The sequence below is a fragment of the Cynara cardunculus genome (assembly GCF_001531365.2).
Source record: "Cynara cardunculus var. scolymus isolate 2C chromosome LG 10, CcrdV1, whole genome shotgun sequence".
NCBI classification, from domain to species: Eukaryota; Viridiplantae; Streptophyta; class Magnoliopsida; order Asterales; family Asteraceae; genus Cynara; species Cynara cardunculus.
Genome location: NC_037537.1, coordinates 27,564,283 through 27,579,410, shown reverse-complemented (window position 1 = coordinate 27,579,410; position 15,128 = coordinate 27,564,283). Strand labels below are relative to the sequence as shown.

The following is a 15,128-nucleotide window of genomic DNA, read 5'->3' as shown; positions in this document are numbered from 1 at the left end:
CCACCCCCACCCTACTCCAACCCACCACTAACCACCATCCTACCACTATAGTCTTCACCTGCCACCCACTGACCCCATCCCCAATGCCTCGCCCCACCCTGCCTACCCCCAACAACCCCACCTATTGTGGAGTGGGGGTGGGAGTGGTAGGAGCGGGGTGATAGCTATGATGACGACAATAGTGATATAATGGTTGGTAGGGTGTGGGTGGGGCGATATGTGGGATGGTCCAAACAAAGACGATTGTTTCAATTCTATTGAGATATTTCATTCCAATTCCTACCAACCAAATGCATGGTCAAATTCCATCAAATTCCATTCCAATTCTTTCAAAGTCAAATTCCTTTGATGGATTCCAATTCCATCAAATTCCATTATGTGAACCAAACACCCCATAAGTTTCTGTTATTGAACCAGTGACCATCCATTTTACATTAAAAATAGTTCAAAATGAAACGGGCCTGAAAAGAGATGACAGGCTAAACATAAAAGCCCAAATAGAAAATGGACTAGCAAAAAGAAAAACATAAATCTGGCTCGAAACATGTATAAACGACTTTTACGGCCTCTAAAAATTCAGGTCCTATCCAGGCGTGCACCTTGTTTTAAGCTTCGGATTGGCATTTCGTGGGTCTAAAACGGAGACCTATAACAAAAGTTATGCATTTTTAAGCAGCATACTTGGCCTGTTTCTAAGAACACTAAAGCCAGTCCTCCCAATAATGAAGCAAGGTTAAGGAATTCAAAAATAATGTAAAGTGCAGTTTTTCACTGGTAGAAAGTCGACTTGTAGTCAAACATGATTTTTTTGTGTGATTGATAGAACTTACCATTAAGTAAATCTTGACAAGGAAGATTGATCTGTGCTGGTTCCGGTGCCTGTGCCGTTTCTGGTGCCTGTGGGACCACGGGTACCATTTCTGGTTCCTGTGTCAGCGCTGGTTCCGGTGCCTGTTCTAGCGTCGATTCCAATTCTTGTGCCAATACTGGTTCCAGTGTTGGTTCTGGTGCCTGTGACGATGACGGTGCCTTTGACGATTCCAGTTCCTGTGCCAGTAGTACTGGTTCCAATACCTGTGCTAGAGTCGATGCCAGTTCCTGTGCCAATTCCGGATCTGGTGGCTGTGCCAGTTCTGATTCCAGTTCGTGTGGCGGATGCTGTTGGATCATGGCATCGGACTCACCCATTGTATCTTATCGGACTTCTTATTAATCACCCTGCACAGTGATATCAGCTAGTTTGGAAATTAAAAACCCCCGAAATTGTAAAAGTTTAGCTATCATTATCAGAGCATCACTTATTATGAAGGAAGAGCTATATAGCAATTAATGTACAATAATTAATTTTACTTGATTTAGATGGAGAAGGAAACCTTTTCATGTACATAATGATAAGCTAAAAAGCATTTAAGTGGGAGAAAGTTGTAGATCCAAAGTTAAGACGATTGACATCGGGACGGCACCGGCACCGGCACCGGCACCGGCACCGGCAATAGGGTTGGAGCTAGCTTACAACTCCTGAAATTTAATCCTATTTCTCTTTACTTTAATTTCCTTCAATATTAACGCAAAAACGGAGGATATGATCATAAATTGATGCATTAGACACTTCCACAGAACACGAAACTCAACCGATCGATCAATTCAAATACCAAATTCCAGATCCGGTTGAATACATTCATCTCAAAAAGGAATTCAACCAATATTAAGAAACAGGATGCGATACATACCTTGAAAAATCCAGTAGATAGCGAAGTCTTTGCTACAAAATCAACAGAAACAGCTTCAATTTTCAAAAAAATGGAATGATCAGAAGAAGAAGAAGAAGTAATTGCGTCTGAGAACTGAAAGTAGATATAATTGAAGACGAGAAAGAAGTGAAACGATGGGAGCAGGTTTGGTGGAGTGAAATGGCGGATGCTATTTATAGAGCTTCTCCTTCCTCGTTGGGAGCAGGTTTGCTGGAATGAAGGAAGCAGACAAAATATCTTGTTAGATTCCTTATCTATTGAATGTACCGGAATTTATCATAGAAATTAATACGGTATATCTTGATGTATTGTATTAATGTTAGGGGTGTTTGAAATTGCTTATAAAAATAATTTATTGACTTATTTTAGTGTGACATCTGTAATAAGTATTTTTGAATATTTGGATAAATAACTTATACCAGTGTCAAACCGTTAATAATAAGTTTTTGAAAAAATTAAATCATTCTAACTTATAATAAGTTGATAAGGACTTTTATATAAAAGTATATGTTGCTTTAAATAAGTAATCTCAAACACCCTCTTAATCATCTATACTACCTTATAAACCAGATTTATCAAAAGTCTTATAAACAATTTTTAATCTATAAAGTACTATACATTTATGCACAAAGTCTTAAAAACAACTCATAATGCATTAAGTATTACTACTTTATGCATTCAGTCTTAAAATCTTTTAATCTACAATTAAATTAACATGTAGTACAAGTTATCAATGCATATTATTACATTTTCATTTTATGTTCCTAATATACTTTTGACACATTTCACTCATGCCTTCACCCTCTCATACCTTTATGTATTCTCTCTATCCCCCAATGTGAGATTCAAACTGATATTCACCATAAGTTATTAAAAGTTTTCTCATTTATCTCTCATTCAATTACTCTAGAACTCTCGATCTCTTGATTTTTTGCTCTTAATGTAAATCGAACACATTCATTGAGTCGTTTAAATATGTTGGATTTTAAATATATTGGATTTTAAATTGTCATACAATTTTTTCATCAATAGACTGTAATTGAAACCATAATTCTTATTTATTCAAATTGTATTAATATGTAAAGACCAAATGTAACTTATATCATCATTAAATCTTCTATAATAAAACTAGTGAAACTTCAAAATCATTAAAATTCACGGTTCTCGCCATATTTCACGGATACATAACTAGTCAATTATAATTAATGAAGATCTTTCCTCAAATTCTTTTATTTATTTAATTTACAAAAAATTTAAATATTTATTTTAATTTTAATTGAATAATATAATAGGATGAATGACAAGTTGGTTATTGATTGAGCCAAAAAATTGTTTGTATTGGTTGACGTTGACGAAAAAGGTTTACAGGTGGCATCCTGCTACAAATGACCATGTCAATACAATTTCAATTAAAGGAGGGGTTTAAATGAAAATAACAAAAATGAGTAAATTACAAATTTAGTCGCTGTGGTTACATAAAGTTTTGGGTTAGGTCCCCTAATTCAAATAATTATATGTAGGGTTATTATGGATTCATTTTTGTTACCCATTAGGTTCCTTGTGTTAACTCTGTCAACTTAACTCCATTATGTCTAGAATACATTTTGTCATTTTATATATTATTTTTATTTAGAAAAGTATCGTCCTGCCTGGCCATATGTCCTGTTTAGTCAGTCGTCAAGCTACCCCAATTTCTTTCTTCGGAGCCGTTTCTTTTCCCGTCCCCCCGCCCCGGCATAGCGCTTCGCTTCCAGTCTGAGAGATGAGCTAGCTTTCTTTCGGGTGTGAGTGGAGCAGAATGAGCAAATATTATTATTTATAACATATATTGTATATCAGTGACAAAATCCAAGAGCCCTACCAAGTTCCGTTAAACCACTCCATTACACCAAGTTCCGTTACACCTTAGGTAAAAATGCATATGAGTGGTTTAACGGAACTTGGTGTAATAGAGTTAGGGCAAGACATACAATGCATTATAAAAATGAAATCATAATGACCGTATATCTAATGATTTGATTTAGGGGACTAAATCCACAATTTCATGTAACCACAGGGACGAAATATGTAATTTACTCTAAAAGAAACTACAGTATGATAATATACATATTAAGTTAAAGATGATAATATGTTTATTTTTCTGAAATAATTTTATTTAATTTTAATTATTGTATTTCGCTTATTTAGATTGAAAATAAAATAAATTCTTTTAGTTTTAAAAATAAATTCTTAACCATCGTTTAAATGACATCTTTGAATCAAATTAATCGTATTTATTTACACCTCCTTATACAATATATTTATATAAAAATAAACCAGTTTAAGTAAAATTACAGAAATCAAACAGTCTAAACACATCAAAAACATAAAATAGATGTTTGTAATTCTTTAAGTTGGTTTACTAAAATATCAGCAAAATACTTCTTTTTTTTAATCGTGAGTTTTCGGATCAAATTATGTACAACGATTAGTCCCTAAGTAATTACAAATAACCTGAAGTCATAACAGGTGAACCTATTTATGAAAAATATTGTTGTAGTTCCATATCAACCAGACTTGGATCATTTTCTTCGCGTGTGTGTATACATATATATATATATATATGTATATATATATATATATGTATATATATATAAGCGGAGGTTCAAACAAGAACACCTTCATTTTACGAGAACGCAAGAACATCTTTATCACATGTGATAATACGCTTGAGGGGACCCTGTGATGCGCGGACGATGTGTTCTACGAATTAGGCCGCGTCAAAAGTTGTATGCGTCTATGATTTAGCATCACATGTGATGGTCTTGATAGATTATAGTATTATATCAACAACACTCTTATTACATGTGATAATACTTGTGAGGGGGTTTAGTGTGGTATAAGGGCGACTTGGCCTACAACCAAGATCGAATCGAAAATCGTCCGTGTCTCTGATTTAGTATCACATGTGTATCATATGTGATGGAATAATAGTATCACATGTGATTGTCTTTATTAAAAAGATGATCTCACATTCTCGTAGTTCTCGTTTGAACCTTTCCTCCCCCCCCCCCCCCACACACACACACACATATATATATACATATATATATATATATTGTTTTTTTTTTTTTTTTGAAACCTCATGTTTTTTCCTTAAGAGCTCTTTTAAAGAGTGATATTGGGACTTCGTATATTATCACAACAATTTACAATACAAATATTTAAGTTTCAAAAGTATGAAGTGTTCAATATTGTTTGTGAATTGTGATTATAATTATTACCCCTCCGTCCTAAAATACGTGTTCTCATTTATATTTATTCTAAAATAAGTGTTTACTTTTAAAAGTAATAACCGGATTCTCAAATTTGTCCTTAACTAATACACAAATATTTAACAGTTGTGAAAAGAGACAAATTAAATAAAGGTAATGATGTCATTTGCTTAATAAAAAAGAATCATAATTATGCATATCTAAAATTTTGTATCATTTTAACTGTGTAATGAAGTATTTTTTTTTGTAAATTAATTATGGGCAAATTGCATGAAAACGTAACATACTTTAACTTGATTTTTATTTTAGATAATGTATTTTTTGGAACTTTCATTTTGGTACCTAAGATGTAAAGTTTTAAATATTTAAGTACCCAGATAACATGTTGAAACATTAATTGGTTACCATACTGATTTGGTGAGTGATGCGATATCCAACTCAATATTATTTGCTGATATGGATATCTTATTCTAAAATTAGTTTTTATGTATTATGGTTATTAGAAAAAAAAGTTAATGCTTCAACCAGTTAAATGAATACTTAAATGTTTAAAATTTTACACCTTCAACATCAAAATAAAAGTTTTAAAAATACGTTACCTAAAATAAGAATTAAGTTAAAATACGTTATTTTTTATACAATTTACCCATTAATTAATTTACTTATTCCCGTGTGAACGCTACGTGTTAGTCTCAAACGCGCCTTAAAACGCGCCTTAGCGGATAGAAATGTATGAACGTGACTTGGCTCTAGCATGAAACATTCACATATATATGTAATTTTTTTATAGAGTAAATTACATAAATAGTCACTGTATTTAACTAAAGTGCTGGATATAGTCCCTATAGTTTATTTCCTTACAAGTTTCTCTTTTCTCTTTGGATTTTGTTATGTTTACGGTCCCTCCCACTAACAACCGTTAAAAAATACAGTTAAGTCACCCAATGTGCCTAGCACATGAGGGTATTTATGTCGGTTTTACATTTTTTTTTCCTTACTTTGTTTTATCGTACAAGTTGACAATGCATATGTTCCTTGCCTGTAGAGTACTAGTCGTTGGCAAACAGAATCGCATCGATGGAAAGTATCTAACTAGAAACCCACCATCAATCCATCGTCTTCTTCTTCTTTCTATACATTGATGGTAGAAAGTTCGAAGCTTTAAACCCAAAACCTCATCTCCCATGGCTAAACCCTAGCTGGAATCTCGCATGATCATTGAACCCGTTGCACAATTCAACCCTTATTCGTCATCAATTTGATCTCTCGCTCTCTTTTCCACCTCTCTTTATGAAACGCCGATAGTAAACTTCTCTTACTTTATCTAAGATTGTGTAGTAGAATTAACGCATGTATTTGGTGAGATTGAGAAAGTTTAGTAGTTTCAGATAGGTTTATACATTTTGTAGACACATGGAGGTGATTCTGGTCGAAACACAAAGATGGGGAAGGGGAGTTCATCCCAGGGACAGTGGCACATGCCACTGTATTATTCCTCTGTCGAAAAGGTGAAAAAAATTAGATTCGTAAAAGGTACAACCATATCGATTTAGTGTGTCGTCACGATATGTATTTTGAAACTACAATCAATACACAAGTTTTTCTTAGTAGAGTTGGTTTGCAAGAGACTCCGGGTCTAAGTTCGAAGTAAGATATTTGTTGGTAACGCATTCGGTGTATAGTTGAGTTGGTAAAGGAGTGAGACAACTATAACTAAATACAAAATAAGTCTTGGTTTGATCCTAATCCCTATTAGCCTCAGCAAGACCAGTTAGAATTATCAGTTATCAATAATCAATCGTTTGCTAAGGGGGTGTTTGGGATTGCTTATAAAAATAACTTATTGACTTATTTCGGTGTGTCACCGGTAATAAGCACTTTTAAGTGTTTGGATAAACAACTTATACCAGTGTCAAACCGGTAATAAAGAGTTTCTAAAAAAGTTAAAATTTTATGACTTATAATAAGTTGATAAGTGCTCGGAGTTGATAAGTGCTCGGAAATGTGCAAACCCAAACAACCCTAAATATTTATGGATAATTTATTTTGGGCGTAGGAAAAAGTCCTAAATAACCCATAGACGACAAACGAGACTCTGGTGTAGTTCAATTTCTTTCAACAAACCCCTGAATTGCATTTCAACCAATCTTTCGGTTTCTGGTACAAATTCTTGATTCCAATTGCTACCAACCCTTTCGAGACACGAGAAAAGGATTTCGGCACAAACAGCAAGAATTTCTGTCAAAAAGGAAGGCTGGTCTTCATAACCTTTACATTGATTGCTTGAAAAGATGAGAACAGAACTTTCATTCAGTTAAAATCCATATAAACCCTAGAAATTTCCAGTTCATTTCTCGTTTTGCTTCAGAAATCTGGATGGTATGGTACTGTTGAAGCTTTGGAGATGGTATCAAAATTGTTTATCTGTACATCCGGTGAAAACGCAGATCATCAGCTCCGGTTTGATTTGGGGAATCGGTGATATTGCAGCTCAGGCGGTTACTCATTCCACTGCTCTCAAGAACAAATCGGTTTCAATTTCTGTAAGTGTTCTTCGTTCTTTTGTATTTCCAGAATTTCGTTGTGATTTACGCTTAAATATTTGTTGATTTCTTTGAGATCAAATTGGTTTTGGTTTGCGAGTATTTGTGATCGAATCGCTTTTGTTCTTGTTGAGAGTGTTCTCTGATTATGTCGATTAGTTTTGTTGGTAAGTTGTTATCAAATGGTCTAGATTTGCTGTAATTACGATCAAATGGGTTCTTAATTGTTGAAATATATTATAATCCAGAGGTATTTGAGTATGAACCCTAATGTGGCTGAAACTTCATATGGAACAATGATACAACAGACGAAAAGTGTGTTTGAGTTTATTTGTTGTATTTGTCCTATATAAACATTAAATGCATAATAAACAATGATATAACATTTAGGTTTGTTTGTAGCAACTTAACAAGCTTAACGGGACTCGTATCTTATTCGGTTGACTATACATGACAGTTTGAAAGTGTATTCAATAAGCTTCTACGGAGAACTTTATGCATAGAGCCAAGTTATTTTCTAACGGTGTCCCTCCCAATTAAAGAACATGTTACATGTCTGCTCCATCCATCTATGAAAAAAACTCTCTAAACAAAAATCTTCCCAGTATATACAGACAAATTAATCTATACAGACAACTTTATCTATATAGGACATAATGGAAACCAACCAAACAGCCTTTACTCATTTTTGTAAGAAAATGGCTTGGTTTCTTGAGAGCTTTCTTGAAAGAAAGAAAATCAAAATGGCTTCTCAGATGTTAAAAAATGGTCACAGTTTGGAGCTTTAATTATTAGGATGTAGTCTTGAGTTGTTGATTTGTCCCAACCGATTTGTTCAAGCGGTAGAGGTGTGGGTGTAATCCTTATAACTGAGGTCATGGTTCGGGTTCGGGTCTGGGTCAATTGGGCTGCATGCATTGGTTTACCTCTTCCGTGATGACCGGTGTCTCACTGGCTCCTCAGAGGGTGGTGTCTACCCTTTCTTCGAGTTGTTGTTTATCCCTAATGTGGTTGGGATTCGGTAGCTAGTTATTAACTTCTCATCTTGTGTTTATCATATTCACATGTAGTTCTTGCAAAATTTTCTCTTATTCATTCATGAATAGGTTCGATAAATCTGAGGCCCGTTCAGGATTTATCTCATTTGGACTTTTTGAACCGCATAAAATGTGTAAGGGAAAGGATAAAACATTGAAGTAAATCATATCCGTGGTCACGATTAAAATGATACATTGGTAATATGTCGATAACTCAACAGAAGGAAGATCAAGAATTACGTATCAAGTGGAAACGTGTGGCTACCACGAGCTTATTTGGAATGGCGTTCGTCGGACCGGTTGGTCACTTCTGGTTAGTAATTCTTTTCGGATTTTACAGAGTAATATTCTCGTGTATTTTCAAGATTTTTTGGAATTAAACTAGAGACGGTAGAGGTGTTCATCATTGAAATCCAATGGATTTAAGTGCATCCGATCCGATTCAATCAAACCGAGCAGTTTGACTATTTTTCAGACCGGACCAGACCGGACCGCCAGACTATCCAAACCACCAAAACCGGTCCAGTTTGACTTGGTTTGACCGATTTGAGCGGTCCAGCAGTTTTTTGAACACCCCTAATAAGCGTCATAACATGATTATGGTTGTTGCGTTGCAGGTATGAAGGGCTAGATCAATTTTTAAGGCTAAGACTTCAATACCAACCCAAATCCATGCGGTTTGTTGCGACTAAAGTAGCACTTGACGGTATCATATTTGGGCCGGTGGATCTATTAGTTTTCTTCAGTTACATGGGTTTTGCATCGGGAAAGAACGTAAATCAAGTGAAGGAAGATGTGAAAAGAGATTTTATTCCGGCGTTGCTCGTAGAAGGCGGGATATGGCCAATCGTTCAAGTTGCAAACTTCCGGTTCGTACCGGTCAGGTACCAACTGCTTTATGTGAACCTTTTCTGCTTATTGGATAGCTGCTTTCTTTCATGGCTTGAGCAGCAACAAGATGCTGTTTGGAAGAAGCAATGGTTCAAATGTCTGTTTGAAGTTAAACAACATAAAAACCAGGAGGGTTGATAGCAATCTTATTTGCTTTACATCTGTGTTGGGGAAACATTTCACTATACTTGTATATGTATCTACTTCATAATAAATGACATGCAATAATTACCTTTCTTTAGTTAACCAAACAACAACTTTTTTTTATTAACTTAGATATTCAACTCACTATGCGAGCCGACTAATCTCAGGACGACCACCTGCTTTGCAGATAGTCCGGAGTCACCGCATTTGAACCTCTGTGATCACAAGAGGATTTTTATTTCTCCTTGGATTTGAACCTGGGACCTCCAGGTACTTTTGACCTTTGGAGCCAAGCTCAAACCAATCAGGCACCACCCTTCTGGTTTCCGAACAACAACTTAATAAATGTATCTTTTTTATCAACTCTTGTCTGCTTGTGCATTAATTAGGGTAGATTTAAAAATTTAATTATTTAGTTTAAAAAGGGTAAATTGTATTTTAACTTGATTTTTATTTTGGATAACGTACTTTTAAAACGTCTATATTAGTACCTAAGATGTAAAGTTTTAAACATTTAACTACTCAGGTAACCTGTTGAAGACTAATTTTAGATTTAAAAAATTCTATGTCACTAACCACGCCAGCAAATAATATTGAGTTCAATGTCACATCACTCGCTACATTAACATGATAACCATTTAATGTTTCAACCTGTTAATCAAATACTTAAATGTTTAAAATTTTACATCTTAAGTACAAAAATGAAAGTTTTGAAAGTACGTTAACCAAAATAAAGATTAAGTTAAAGTACGTTACTTTTTCATACAATTTGTTCTTTATAAAAACCTCTATTAGACCATCTCCACCTAAGCATTAAAAACAAAACACTAAAATCACTAAAAATAGTAAGTACATTCAACACTAAAAGATCAACTTCAAACGCAGATTGAAAAATAATATTAAAAAACATTTTTAATAGTACAATAATAAAAAATAATATATTTATTTATTTTCATACCATTTTATTAAACCATAGTAATTATATTATACAATTATTTTTTGTAACCAATAAGTAATTATCATTTGATTTAAAAATAGTTATTTAATAAAATATTGTTAAAATTAAATGACAATTTTCAATTAATAAATATTACATTTCAAAGCAAATTAAATAATTATAATCTGTTTACTATTTAAATTTTAAAAATAACTTTGTATATATATATATATATATATATAACTTAATGAACAAATTAGTTTAGTTTATCAATGTTGTGAGTTTTGTAATTGCATTTAAAAACATTTTTTTATCAAATTTGTAGTATTTGATAAAGGTAATTTTATATATCAAGTGTTAAGATTATTTAATAATAATAATAATATTTTTTACTGAAAAATATAATAGTAATTATCTAATACTTATTTAAAGAAAATAAAAAATAAAAACCATTAAGTTATATGATTGCTATTTACATAGGTGTTTCAATAGAATCAGTAAGCTAAGGAATTCCTTTGTTGGGTTCAGTAAAAATAGAAATTAATTCGTACATTCATAATTCGCATTTGGGTTTCTCATACTTTCCCCTAATTAATATCATTCATTCGAGTACGCCAAAATCAAGAATTGTCGAATCAACTAAAAAAACTCGAAACCAGATACAAACACAGGGCCCGTTCGCTTCCCACACGGCCATGGTTCTCTTTTTAGCCTGTGAAAACGCGATACGACTGACAGGCAAGAAGTAATAAAAAGTGACAGTTCTCACATTGAAAAATAAAGCATGAAGCATTCTAGTGCTCAGAAATAACAAAAAAAATCCAAAGATTGGTTTTCTGGAAACCATATAAAATAGTATCAATACAAAAAACAGACAAAATTGTACTTCATTTTTTAAGCGCTGGCAACTGCTCCTTTGCTCCTTGGGGTTGCTTGGGTGCCTGTTTATAAATATTTAAAATTTTGGTAACGGTTAAATAAAACTGTATGTACAAAGGCACAAGAGACTAATTAACCATTATGTGTTAAATTGCTTGATGATTAAGCCATAAAGATACACTCCTGTATGGTTGACCAAACAAGCCACTCTGACCATTAAGGTCATGAAGCTGTAAGTAAACAGCACCTACATGTAATTTGAATCTAGTAAACAAAAGAAACCAGCTTACCTTCCCTGAAGTTACTCTTGAACCTGCGAGGAACGTTACGAAGGTAACGCATACGGCCGGTTCCGGTTGTCTTCCTTCTGATTGCTTTCACACTCCAGTTGTCTGAAACATAAAAACAAAGGCGTAAACATCGATACTAGAAAGTTCCATTACCAAGTTGCAGACATTAGTATTTCTAATAAGTTGTGTATCCTAAAAGTCTTGAAATTTTCTGAACAAACTCTACTTTTCAGATCCTCAGCATGCAAAATACAAGTTTCACCATAAGTTAATATGCCAATAAATTCCATAGAACCAACAGATGACTATATTGAGTAGTAAGCAAGAATCACATTATGTGCACGTAAAAATTGTTGTGTTTAAAACGAGAGAGTAATTAGTAAACAACCAGCAATCATTTCATAAACTTTGAGAAACAATCATCAAAATCCATTATGAAATGCATGCATCATTTAAAGAAATGCTTTTACCAACATTCAAGTTCGCTGATTGATGCTCAATTTCACATGTTTCTACATATGTATCTATATCCACCCACTTAAAAAACTTCTATCAGCAATCACCAATAATCTGGCATGAAATGGTTGTCATTTGACAAACTTAGTTTCCATGCCTGTTGGACACTTGACGGGCCACTACTACTTGTATGAATGTGTATAGAGCGTCTGAGTATCCATACATACATACATATACGTATACACGGAGAGACAGAGAGGAGACACTTATCAATAGCAGAGACCCAACAGGAAGAACAAAGAGAAGAGCCAAAAAGATGATCCCTTCAAACCCACTTCCAAAACCATCAATTCCATGTTAGGGATTATAGCTTGGGCTCTCAATTGTTTATCAGAGGGTAAGTGTGCAGGTTGTTTATTCCAATAACTGAACCCCCACAAGCTGTAAATATGGTACTTTCGACATATAAAATCCAAGAAACATCAACATAATTGGGCTTAAGAGAGTCATCAGTGTGTATACAAGTTGAAATGTATGCACACACATCAAAATAGAACAACACAGCTTTGTTTCTCTAATGGTTCTTATTTAGATGTTTAGTTTTTCACAATTTTATCGCTTTCTAGAGATACCGAAAGAGATTTAATAGCATAAACAACACGCTAAATTGCTGGTTCGACTGATGATGCCATTTAGAAGGGAAAACAGACGATAAAAAGTTTGCATACAACAATTTTATACCAGATGATGGATCAAATAAGCAAAATATCAGAAACAAAACCAAATCGATTTCCTCCTAAATTGCTCTAAATAGCAATTACATATCTCTATCAAATCACAGCTCGTCTAATCACGAATGACAATCAAATAAAACCACAAGCAATCACATGCATATTCTTAAAAGCAATCAAGTATAAAACTAATTGAAATCGTATATACATTTATAAAACAGAGAGAGAAAGCGATATACATTTTCGGACGCGAGCAGCAGGATACGCACAAGCAGAGCAGCGGCTCTTCTGCAAATGAAAGCTGCGCCGGCCACACCTCACACACAGTGTGTGTGTTTTGTTCCTCCTCTTACCGAAACTCCCTGTTCCTTTACCCTTCAATCAGCAAATTACAAAACAACAAACGGCAACCATAGTTATCAATACAAGAAATCAATCAATTTTCATAAGGATTAAGACAAATGGATGCTTGAAGGGCTTACCATCTCTGCAGATTGAGAAGAAACAAAACCCTAAAACTAGTAGATTTGCAGAAAAAAGATGAAAGCCGTCAGTTCAAAGTTTTGGAGGGTTCTTATTGTATGCAATTAGGGTTTGCTTTTAAGAAAACTGGGCCATGTTGGGCTGAATGGCCCAATTAGCCTTCTCTGCAGTTTCATATATTTCATTCATTAGATTTTATAAAAATTATTTTAACTATCTATAATTTTAATTAATTTGTTATCATTATTTGATTTCAGTTATAGCTATACCTTTTGAATTTTGTAATGGACAAATTGCATGAAAAAGTAACGTACTTTAATTTGATTCTTATTTTGGGTTACATACTTTCAAAACTTCAATCTTGGTACCTAAAAACTAAAGTTTTAAACATTTAAGTATCTGAGTAAGCGGTTTAAACATTAACTGGTTACTAATACTGATATGGAGAATGATGTGGCATTCAATTCAATATTATTTGCTAATATGGCTAGTAAAATGGAGCTTTTAAATTTAAAATTACTTTCAAATTTATTTATTTTATTAAAAATTATATATTATAACTATTTATAAATTATATATTTTACATTAATAATTATAATATATAAATTCTAATAAAATATATAAATTTACAGCTAATGTAGATTTAAAAAAATTTCATGTTACTATATATACAAATTCATTGAATTATGTAAACTGTCACATTAGAAAAAACGATTTTGTGAAAATAAGGGTTGTTTGGTAGTTGTTGAATGGTTGGTGAATAATTAAGTGGTCAGAATAATTAAGAGACTCTTATGATATATTGCAAAATGAAATATAATTGTTTGGTAAATGTCTACAATGAAATTGGAGCGCTGAATGGTTAAGGGAGGTCCAAGATACAAAATCATTCAGGAGGTTTTATAATCATTAAGAGACATATTTGTTTTTTGTCAAACAAGGTTTACCTTTTACCGATTCAGAAACTGGCTCTTAATGAAACTATTAAGAGGTAAACAAAAAACTCCTAAGTGGTATTTTGAATAGAGGGTTTGGTGTCATCGCAATCCATCACATAAAATAAGGGGTTGTTTGTTTACTTCTTAATAGTTCCATTAAGAGGCAACCTCTGAATCGTTAAAAGATGAATCTTGTTTGACAAAAAAAAGTCTGTCTCTTAATGGTTCTAAAACTCTTTGAATGATTTTGTATCGTGGATCTCCCTTGACCATTAAGAGCCCTAATTTCATTGTACACAATTACCAAACAATTATATTTCATTTTGCACTATATCATGAGAGCCTCTTAATCATTCTGACCACTTAATCATTTCGCATCAAACCATTCAGCAATTACCAAACAGCCTCTAAGACTTTTTTTAGAAAAATTATTATCGTAAAATCAGTTACATTTTTAAAAAGTGGGTGATCGTTAAAAGTTGAAAACCATCACATTTGAAAAACTGATGAAATATAAATGAATAAAAAAATAAAATAAAAATTCTTTTTAGGTTTTAAAATCTTTCATAAATAAAGAAGGGGTATTCTAACGCCACCCCGTCCTATTTCTTCTCCCTACTCTTTCTATACCCCCACCTATATGAAATAATAAAATAATTAAAATTTATTTATTTTATTTTTCAATTTTAACCCTTTAATATTTTTAGTTTTAACCCTTCAATTTTTTAAATACTTTCCTATTATATCCTCCAGGTTTTTTATCTATATTATAATTACATATATTAATTAATTAT

At 33.1% G+C, this 15,128-nt stretch overlaps 3 protein-coding genes across 3 annotated transcripts in view; 1 reads left to right on the top strand and 2 right to left on the bottom strand.

The window, feature by feature from the left end:
* LOC112519483 (ankyrin repeat-containing protein At5g02620-like) overlaps window positions 1–1,798 on the bottom strand; it is a 6,178-nt gene extending 4,380 nt beyond the window's left edge. The window contains exons 1-2 of the mRNA XM_025127635.1: window positions 1,731–1,798; window positions 831–1,218 (exon numbers count right to left, since the gene is read on the bottom strand). Coding sequence (XP_024983403.1) covers window positions 831–1,188 — 358 coding nt within the window. The 5' untranslated portion in view covers window positions 1,189–1,218; window positions 1,731–1,798. The remainder of the gene's footprint in view (window positions 1–830; window positions 1,219–1,730) is intronic.
* A 5,261-nt stretch (window positions 1,799–7,059) lies between these two features.
* Window positions 7,060–9,724, top strand: LOC112519390 (protein Mpv17-like). The gene is made up of 3 exons (XM_025127470.1): window positions 7,060–7,548; window positions 8,807–8,898; window positions 9,203–9,724. Exons 1-3 carry the CDS (start codon window positions 7,387–7,389, stop codon window positions 9,612–9,614), a joined length of 666 nt encoding a protein of 221 aa, XP_024983238.1. The 5' UTR covers window positions 7,060–7,386; the 3' UTR covers window positions 9,615–9,724.
* A 1,579-nt stretch (window positions 9,725–11,303) lies between these two features.
* Window positions 11,304–13,472, bottom strand: LOC112519420 (60S ribosomal protein L37-1). Its single transcript, XM_025127529.1, has 4 exons — window positions 13,396–13,472; window positions 13,153–13,288; window positions 11,727–11,828; window positions 11,304–11,498 (listed from the first exon to the last, which is right to left on the bottom strand). Exons 1-4 carry the CDS (start codon window positions 13,396–13,398, stop codon window positions 11,452–11,454), a joined length of 288 nt encoding a protein of 95 aa, XP_024983297.1. The 5' UTR covers window positions 13,399–13,472; the 3' UTR covers window positions 11,304–11,451.
* Between the last annotated feature and the right edge of the window lie 1,656 nt (window positions 13,473–15,128).

Bases quoted from the DNA above. Each gene is read 5' to 3' on its own strand.
- LOC112519390 (XM_025127470.1), top strand. From the start codon at position 7,387: ATGGTACTGTTGAAGCTTTGGAGATGGTATCAAAATTGTTTATCTGTA. The intron at 7,549-8,806 runs GTAAGTGTTCTT...ATAACTCAACAG, and splicing joins ACAAATCGGTTTCAATTTCT to AAGGAAGATCAAGAATTACG. The intron at 8,899-9,202 runs GTTAGTAATTCT...GTTGCGTTGCAG, and splicing joins GGACCGGTTGGTCACTTCTG to GTATGAAGGGCTAGATCAAT.
- LOC112519420 (XM_025127529.1), bottom strand. The intron at 11,829-13,152 runs GTATATCGCTTT...TTTATGTTTCAG, and splicing joins TGCTGCTCGCGTCCGAAAAT to ACAACTGGAGTGTGAAAGCA. The intron at 11,499-11,726 runs GTAAGCTGGTTT...ATTTATAAACAG, and splicing joins CAAGAGTAACTTCAGGGAAG to GCACCCAAGCAACCCCAAGG.